General features: G+C 29.4%; 2 protein-coding genes across 5 annotated transcripts in view; one reads left to right on the top strand and one right to left on the bottom strand.

The window, feature by feature from the left end:
* Positions 1-2335, bottom strand: part of LOC101494124 (uridine kinase-like protein 4) — a 6808-nt gene extending 4473 nt beyond the window's left edge. The window contains exons 1-4 of one of the 2 annotated variants that reach the window (XM_027332130.2): positions 2120-2335; positions 1574-1735; positions 989-1080; positions 269-338 (exon numbers count right to left, since the gene is read on the bottom strand). In XM_027332130.2, the coding sequence (XP_027187931.1) occupies positions 269-338; positions 989-1080; positions 1574-1724 (313 nt within the window). In that variant the 5' untranslated portion in view covers positions 1725-1735; positions 2120-2335. Of the gene's footprint in view, positions 1-268; positions 339-988; positions 1081-1573; positions 1736-2115 lie in introns of both variants that reach the window. The other variant, XM_004491481.4, reaches the window with a different exon arrangement.
* A 3820-nt stretch (positions 2336-6155) lies between these two features.
* Positions 6156-9562, top strand: part of LOC101493596 (kinesin-like protein KIN-14F) — a 9160-nt gene continuing 5753 nt past the window's right edge. Inside the window, exons 1-8 of one of the 3 annotated variants that reach the window (XM_073365565.1) lie at positions 6156-6397; positions 6631-6801; positions 7197-7504; positions 8087-8446; positions 8734-8802; positions 8968-9192; positions 9292-9373; positions 9482-9562. In XM_073365565.1, the coding sequence (XP_073221666.1) occupies positions 6654-6801; positions 7197-7504; positions 8087-8446; positions 8734-8802; positions 8968-9192; positions 9292-9373; positions 9482-9562 (1273 nt within the window). In that variant the 5' untranslated portion in view covers positions 6156-6397; positions 6631-6653. Of the gene's footprint in view, positions 6398-6624; positions 6802-7196; positions 7505-8086; positions 8451-8733; positions 8803-8967; positions 9193-9291; positions 9374-9481 lie in introns of those variants that run through there. The other 2 variants (XM_073365564.1, XM_073365566.1) reach the window with 2 other exon arrangements.

Here is a 9562-nt window from a genome sequence, read left to right as displayed (position 1 = left end):
AGAATTCAGAGAGCAAGAAAGATGCAGCTGGTACTTATTAAGTGTAGTGAAATGGTTCTGCAAAAAATTAGAAATATCTAAGGAGAACTATAGGTCCTGAGAAAAAAATAAAACTTAACTGCAAACATCCTAAAAAATCAACCTGATTTTGATCCTAAAAAATCATCCCAATGAAGTCAATGCATACATCTATCACATACAATAAAATATTTTAATATCAAGAGAAAGACACTGATAATGAGAGACTGATGAGTAAAATTGAACTGACCAGGATGATCAAAGTTGTATTCTTGTACTCTTGTAAGTTCCTCCTCAGTCAAGTTATGGTAAAAAGAATCCTGTAGTAAATCAAATGATTCATTTATTATGCTCAATGTTTCACCATGAATACATCAAGAAACATCAAAAAGGTAAAAAAAAAAAAAGACAGTAGATAAAAAGGAACAGTATATGTAAAAATATGTAAAAAGGATAAATTAAAATGCCACTAAGAACATAATAATATAAGTGATAGAAGACATCCAAATAAATTTTTACTAAAAATAACCAAACCTATGGTGTATTACATCTTATTATCTTCAAACATATGATCTTTATTGATAAGAAAATGGTTGACAATTGGTGGGAGAATTTCAGTGAAACGCGTAAATGCTCATGATAGAAGCGAAGATGATAATAACAGAAGACTAAATCTGATTGGGTAAAGTAACAGCGGTGGAAGTATTTTGGTATTTATAAAGTGCAGCGAACAAAGTGTCAATGTTCAAATAGAATACCAAAGAAAGGTGATAGAATCATTCCAATAGATTCTTCCAATTTCATTAGGGAAAATTAAACCAAACAAAAACCAAAGGGATTCAGATAAAGGAGGAAACGAGAATGCTTGTAGCGCTAGAACTAACTTTTAATAGTTCGCCTTTAACATCTTGGGTCCCGGAGATCAACCCATATAAATTATTTTTAATTGTATATAAAAATAGTGTGTTACCTGATTAACAAGTACAACCCGCTGATCATGAAGCTGTTGAATAATCATATCACAAACTGCGGTCTTGCCAGATGCCGCTCCCCCCGCAACTCCTGTAATGAGCACAAACAGAAAAGCATATACAAATGAATATATTTCGCACTAATTTCTGCACCAAACTTGTTCTTAAAGGAAAAACATCCGAACATAATCATTTTCAATCTTAAAAAATTAAGTTCCTTCCAAACCATAATTCACAAACTCCCCTACCCTAAACACAACATAATAAGACAGTCTATTGAGTACTCTTTCCAAAATAAAACATAAGCAAAAAGATATTTGAGAAGTTGATGTATCTGAACTAAAAAGATTATGTATTTGGTCTAAAATTTAAACCAGACACATCAACTTCTCAAATACCTTTTTGCTTATATTTTATCCCGGAAAGAGTACCTATTATACAATACACGAGACCAAAGAAACACAAGACAAAACAAATCACCACCACCATTGAGCTCCAAAACAACACATACAAACACAAAGTGAATATTGTATTCTACAACTACATTGCCACACACACACACACACACAAAAAAAAACACAAACCTATAACAAAAGGTTGTTTATTGACGTCAGGTGCAGAGGTGGTTGGTTGCTCAATAACAGCTTTTCTTTGTTCTAAACCATTCATATGAAATCCAGAAAAATGAACCTCAGAAGAACACTCCATTAAATCTTCAGCCGACTTATTATTCATAGCCAAAAAACCTAGAAAAAAATAAAAACAATCTTCAAAATAAATAAACAAAACAGTTCACAATGTAACTCATCAGATCAAACCAATAAACAATCAAACAAATAAATTAATTAAATAAATAAACTCTTTACTACTACTTGTAAATTGTAATAAATATTTGCCACAATAACAATGCTTAATCCAGATCAACTAAAAGAACAATAAATTTTATTTTATTTTAATTAACCATGCTATATGATCAATTAAATTAAATCCGGTGAATAAATTATATTGCCGCCACACATATAGTAGTACACAATAAGAATCGGTAAAAGCTTGTTCGTTCGTCATTGTGGTGTAATAAAACGAGATCCAATTCCAAATAAAATGAAATAGGGAATGGAAAACGTACCTACGTCGCAAAAATACAGAGTGAATGAATTATTGAGATAGGAGCGGAAAAGAAAATGTATATAGTATCAGTGAGATACGGTTTTCTTTTTACTCTTTTTTACAGTGTTTTTTATTGAAGTTTGGATTGGACCCTTTTATTATTCATGAAGGGGTTTATGCACTCAACTCAATTACTCGATTCAATCACATGCATTACTATCCCTTGTGCAGTTATACTCTCCTTCTCATTCTATTTTCTAATTATATTTTTTTATTCTAATTTTTTGACGTTATTGTCTTAGATTTTCTCCTGAATTAAAAATGCATTCTTCGAATTTAAAATAAAAAAAATTAATTGTGATTTTATATTTTATGATTTTGCATAAAGAGCCAACAAGAGTTTGTTGTTGCGGTGGATAGGCCCACAATTAATCAAAGTTATGTGGTAGAGAGAGCTTGATTTCTTTCCAGCAAGTACCAATGTTAGATTTGATTGAGAATTGTTAAAAATAAATAAAATAAGAACTAATTCATTTAATGTTTTAAAAATCGGTTCAAATATCTACTTGATAAGGTTTTGGTATTACAGAGTCACTACTTGAATTATACGGTTATGGGTTCAATTATATGACTAATCGGAATTAATTTGGATGATTCAATTATAAACTCGGTCTCTGTAAAAAAAGATTGTATATAGGTGTGAAAACATATTAAATTGGATAATTTGATAATTAAAAATCTCATGGTATCTATAAATGATAAAAATATATATATATATATCCATAAATAAATCACTTAAAGTTCGAGCCTATAAAAAAATCAATTTTTACTCAATAAAGAGGGTGTACAAATGAATTTTGTACATGATAAAAAAAGTTTGAAATTATGGTATTTTCAAATTTAAAACAAGTTAAATTTTATCTAAATTTTTTTATAATCAATTTTATCAAAAATTAATATTGTTCCAACAAATATTAAATTAATTAACTGAATTATCATTTGAAGAAAATATATTTTACAAAGTTGATTATATTAAGTAAATAATAATTTTTTATTCTAAAGTATCTAAAAACTATTTTGTCATGAAAAAATCAATAATTTTCCTAAATACTATTATAGGCTCTGAAACACCTCGTATTAAACTAGGTTTTAAGTTTTTATGTCTTATGACAGTCTTGTGATAAATCAACATAATTTCATAAGTTTATTGTTCAAATTCAACATTTAAACAATGGTTAAAAATTTGACCGAGTCATTGACTATATAAAGTTATGGATCATTAATTAAATCACGTGATAAAATTAGATTAAATCAAATCACTCAATTGAACCACATGATTAAACTAGATAAATCAAATCACTCAATTGTATCACCTAATCTCCGTAAAAATGTGTTTTTTTATTAATTGGATGATTCATACTCAATATTTACAACATTTATAAAATTAGAAAAATTCACAAGACAAATTCACATAAATTCTTATGCTTCTTCTTCAAATTTAAATTTATTAACCATTATATTAAAAATTTAAAAAGAATAATATTAAAAGTATATGTATCTTAATTGTAAACAAAATAAATTAGAAGCATTAAAATGTGAGTTGAAGTTGTACCAAAAAGAAGCTGGTTGAAATTAAAAGATAATTTGTTTTTTTTCGAATATAAGAAAAACCTTTGTTGCCTCTCTATTTGGTATTTTAAATATAGTAAATAAAGAGTAGTAAGTAGTAACAATTAAAAATAAGTAGAAGGTATAGTGAGGGGACCGCAAGATTTTCAGATATATTTTTGTTTTATTTATTTATTTAATAAAAAATTAATCTTAATTCAGATAATCTTATCATAATAAACAATCACAAACTTATGGATAGAATGGTTGTATTAATTTGTTGTTGCACATAAGTCAGACTCAATTTATTATATCTTTTTGCAATACTTACACGTATAATCGAATTTTAAAAATTTTGAGTCACTAATGTTAGTTTGATTTAGTTGAGCCACACATGTTAAATAGTATATGATTGGTTTATTTGACCAATTCGATTCGATTTTTAAAACATTGATTTAGTTGGAAGTATCTAATTCAATTTTGAGTTTATTGAATTTTTAATGCATTTTTGTAATACTAAGATGGACAGGGAAAATATCATTGAATTTTTATTTGCCAAATAATTTTATAATTACTAATTTAAAATATTGGTAAAAAAAGTTTATATTTGGAGAGTGTATCTAGCCTTGTTAAGTGTAAGTGTTCAGTTGAAATGGTATGATATATATGATTTTGCTATTTTCTGTTTGCGAGACTCAAATTAAGGTGTGTTATAATTCAATATATATGATTTTGAGGAACCATCTTGATTGAGACCACAATTTTTAGCGCGTGTTTCTTTTATCGTCACCACAAATATTTTTTTAAAAAATGGGTAAGAATATATCTCATTATATTAACACATAAAATAATATAAGTTGTTAATTAACAAAGGACAATAGTCGAATTATGCGGTAAGTCGATATATATATGTAGTTAAGTAAGAGAATAGTCACTAAAATTAGTTAAAAATGAGTTAGTTGATTTTTTTTAATTCATAAGAATTTTTCAAAGGTCATGTAAATGTCAGCATCAATTAAAGTCACGTCGAATAGACAATTTGCCCTAAGGACAAATTTTCTTGTTTATGTCAAAGTAACAAACAATGCTATAAAATAGAGAGCACATTCAAATAGAGAGAAATGCATTAATAAGGTGCCACAAAGCACCATTCCACGGGGAATGTGAAACCAAATGTGGGGTGTCACATACACGCGATGACAATAATGTTTTTACACAATATCCATAAGTTTAGCTAGATAACATTCATTAAGAGTTGAGTCTTTGTAAGCCAAATTCATAGGCATTATAATTATATGTTTTGTCATTTTGTACGTAACATTATGTTTTTCATATAAGTTGTTGTGTATATGATAATTGTGATGTGTTTTAATTGATATTATGTGTTTGATAAATTAGAATTATGATATGAAAAGAATTGAATCAATCATGTTTGATTGTTTTTATTATATGAAAATGAAACATCGTCGTGTAATATAAAACATTTAAAATATTCTAATATTTTCTATTTCATCGTTTGAAGCAAAAATAAGAATTAATTAGAATAAACCTCAAATTGATTGTTTTTTGCATTGTCTTGTTGTGCGATACACTTGTAAATATCTTGTTTAAATACGTCGTTTAATCGTACTGAAAATAAACACATACATGGTCGTGCGAAAAATAACAAGATGATAACTATATAAATAGAGTTTAAGATCATAAAATTTGTATCACATTTTACTCTATCTGAGTTTCAAAAAACTATGTTCAAGAACATAAATTAAGAGACAAGGCAATCAACTAGCCAATAATATTTTATAAATAAAAAATATAATTCATTTTAGATTTTTTTACAAATAGATCACTCGTTGTGAAATAGACAAATTATTAAATTATTCCGTCCATTTCTAAATGAGTGTCTTTTATAAATTTTACATACATATTAAAAATACAATAAATAGAAAAATGATAGTATTCACCCTTATTAAATATTAATAGTTGTTCACCATTAGAAATGCAAAATAAAATTAATAAGTAAGGTGTATCTATGAATTAACATTCATTTAAAAATTAAGAGTATGACTGCATAATGATTATCTCTACCAAATTCTTCCACATCAACCTCTCTATCTTCACCTGTTTAAAAATATTAAAGAAAAGAAAAGTAAAAGAGAAAATAAAAATCGATGAAAGTGATTATAGAGAGAAATTTAGAAGAGATGATCCAAATGTGTAGATGTTTTTGGTAAGGAAAAAAGAAGTTTCAAAAAACACCACCTGTACTGTGCACCATCATTTAGACCGGATCATGCCGTTCGGTTCATGGGTCCCACGTCAGACCACACTCTCACACCGAATATCATGCCACGTCAGACTAAAAAGGACACAAGTAACAACGGAGACACCAACATTTTTTGAAATTAAAAAGGTTTCAGTAGTTTTTCAAAACTCTCTGTTATTGTTTTCTACTTTTTTTAAATCTCAGACAAACTCAACGGACACTCACTCACTCACTTACATTGAAACCAAGCATTTAATATAAGCCTCTTCATGTAGTAGTAATTTTGAATGCTCTCATTCATTGAAACCCACGAGATCCTTGCTTCTCCTTCTTCATCATCAATTTCTGTTTCAGATCCGATCTCATTACACTTTCCTCCATTCCACAAATCTCTTCTTCATCTTTCACTTTCTCATCCAAGCCAACTAAGGTAACTTTCTTAAGCTTAACACTTTATACATTCAAATTATTAGCCATTATTAATTTAACTTAATAATTCATATACATTGTCACAGTTTTCATACAACCATTAAATTAGTGAAGATATTTTATTTTTACCACAACTATCATGTACATCATATAACAATAATGTAAATTTTTTTATTGGAAGACAATTAAACTTTTATTATTTCCAAGTTAATAAATACATGATTTTAGTTTCAGAGTTGAAGAAAAGAAATACTAGTATGCCTCAGGAGAGTAGCTTACCAAACTCAATTTTCACATCTCCATCGAAGAGAATATTGAACTTGAAGGCTTCAGTTTTTAATAACAGTGATGTAACAGAGGAAATCAACGATCATGAATTGGCTCACAGGAAAGCAGAGGAAGCAGGTATGAATTATAGTAATATTATGTATATGCATAGATTAATTTCAATTTATAGTAGAAGAGTGAATTAAGCAAATGTTTAAAATACTGTGATTATTATACATGGTTATTTTAATAATTTTTCATCTTAGTTTACTTAATGACTTAATTGAGATGAGTCCAACAAAATTAGTAATTGAGAAGCTTTATTCATAATGGCGCCATAATAAAATGCTGGTTTTATTTTTTTTAAAAAGAGTACTATACTACCTTATTGTTTATGAAGGAGATCATAATTACACTTTTTAATTACATTAATAAAATTAGTGTTAGTAAAATTTTGATAATAATATATTTTTCCAAACAAATATTAAATTAAAATAATATTTAATATACTATTTTGTGTTTGCATTTTGCAGCATCAAGGAGGAATGAAGCAGCAGAATGGCTTCGAGGAATGGACGAAGTGGCTTGTGCGTCACTGTCGAGAGAACCCTCCGAACAAGAATTTTGCCTCGCTCTTCGCAATGGTCTCATTCTCTGCAACGTTCTTAACAGAGTCAATCCCGGTGCTGTACTCAAGGTGGTCGATAATCCACTCCCTGCCGTTCATTCTTCAGAGGGACCCGCTCATTCTGCCATTCAGTATTTCGAAAACATGAAGAATTTTCTTGATGCTGTTAAGGATATGACTCTTTTGACCTTCGAAGCTTCTGATTTGGAAAAGGTTCAAATTCTTAATTCGTAGTACTCATAACTTTCACACAATTAGGAAAAACTTCAAATGAATGAAATAATCTTCTATTTTACATAATTGTTGTTGTTAACTACTTGATTATTAACTGTTGTCTTAAATGTATAGTGAAATATAATTACTTGGAAGTGATGCAAATAATATTAATTTAGGAGTAGAATTGAAACATTTTATATATGCTAAAATGACACTTATTTTAGAATGGAGGTATCCCTTTAGAGTAAGGTATATTGGACTATGAAGCATAGACATTAGCATATAGACACGTGTAATAATTTAAGAAAATTGAAGTAATTGAATGTAACTATATATATTGGTGTGTGTCGGTGTTGGACTTCAGACTCGTCTTTGATATGAAAGTGTATATAGAGACGGAATAATTATATGGTCGCAAAAGATAGTTATAAGTGGAAGAGGTGTGTTGAGACTTGAGAGTCTGACATTTAGATAGTGATATTGTTCGAAACCCAACCCAAATAATAATAGTTTCAATTTTCATTTAATTTTCAACTTTTCTATTTTTGAGGTTTAGTGTTTGTGTGTGGTTGTTTGTAGGGTGGTTCATCAAGTAAAGTTGTGGACTGCATTCTCTGTTTGAAAGGGTATTATGAATGGAAGCTATCAGGTGGAATTGGGGTTTGGAGGTATGGAGGAACTGTCAGGATTACTTCTTTCCCCAAAGGAACTCCTTCTTCTTTATTGGGCAGTGAAAGTGCTAATGAGTCCCTTGATGAGTCTCAGTCCTCACAATATAAACAGTTGCTTGAATTTCTTCATATGTCTCCAGTGGTCTCAACTGAAGAAACCAGAACTGCAAATGCTCTGGCTTTCCTGTTTGATCACTTTGGACTCAAACTTCTCCTGGCTTACCTTAGCGAGACAGACGGGGTTGAAGATCTTCCGCTCAATGCAATGGTCGGTAAGATCTTTTCCATTGTGCTGTATTTTTCTGGCTTCTGTTTTTGTTTAAACGTACACCAATTTTGTTGCTTGATTTCTATGGTTATTATTTGGCTTTGTTGAAAAATGATACCATTGATAGGTTAATGCTATCTGCATGCATAGAGTATTATTTCAGTTTTAAAATCTAACTCACTTGAGTTTTTAAGACTGTCAAATAAGATTTTCTTTTTCTTCTAAGAAATTGAATTCATGCATGAAGGTTCTAACAATCTTATTTTGGATTTGGTGAAATTTTGTAGGTAATTGATACTTTTCTCAGCAAGATAGCAAGGGATTTTTCTGCGTTGCTTGTTTCTCAAGGCACTCAGGTACTTCAAAGTTAATGTATCTTCTTGCATTGCTACGACATTTTAATGATGTAAAATCACCTTCGTTTCTGTTGTTTTCCATCTTAACAATTGGCAGCAATTGTCTTTTCCTTTTCCTTACTTCAAAAGATCATCTAAAATATAGTTCTCAACAATTGTCTGCAGCTTGGATTTTTGCTCAAGAAAATATTGAAAAGCGATATTGGTTGCCTATCTAAGAGAGAATTCATGGAAGCTATCACATTATATCTTAATCAAAGAAGTAATTTGACGTCAGATGATTTATCTAAATTCTGCTCTTGTGGTCGGAAACGCGATAGTACTCAACATAATGTCAATTATTCAGCCAAACATGCTGAAATAATTGATGCTCAGCAGAAACAACTTGAGGTATATTAGTGCAAAGTTGTATCTTCTGCATTAGATGCTTTATCATGAGAGGTTAGATTAGCAGCACCACACTCTCCAATGATATTTTGCTTGTTCTAGGGAATGAAATACTTCTTGGAGGAGATAAAACAGGAGGTCACACAGATTCAATCTGAATGGGACCGAGAACTGAGGAGGCTCGGTAAGGATATAAGACTTACTTTTCCATGAGAAATTATCTCTATGCACGTAAAAAGTTTTGATAAAATATTCTTTCATAATGTTAACATGAGTTCTATGTAATTTTTAGAGGATCATATAAAGAACCTTGAGGTGACCTCCTCTTCCTACCAGAAGGTTTTAGAGGAGAACGGCTCTCTTTATAATCAAG

This window comes from Cicer arietinum, chromosome 2 (assembly GCF_000331145.2).
Source record: "Cicer arietinum cultivar CDC Frontier isolate Library 1 chromosome 2, Cicar.CDCFrontier_v2.0, whole genome shotgun sequence".
NCBI classification, from domain to species: Eukaryota; Viridiplantae; Streptophyta; class Magnoliopsida; order Fabales; family Fabaceae; genus Cicer; species Cicer arietinum.
This window is presented reverse-complemented; position numbering and strand designations above follow the sequence as displayed.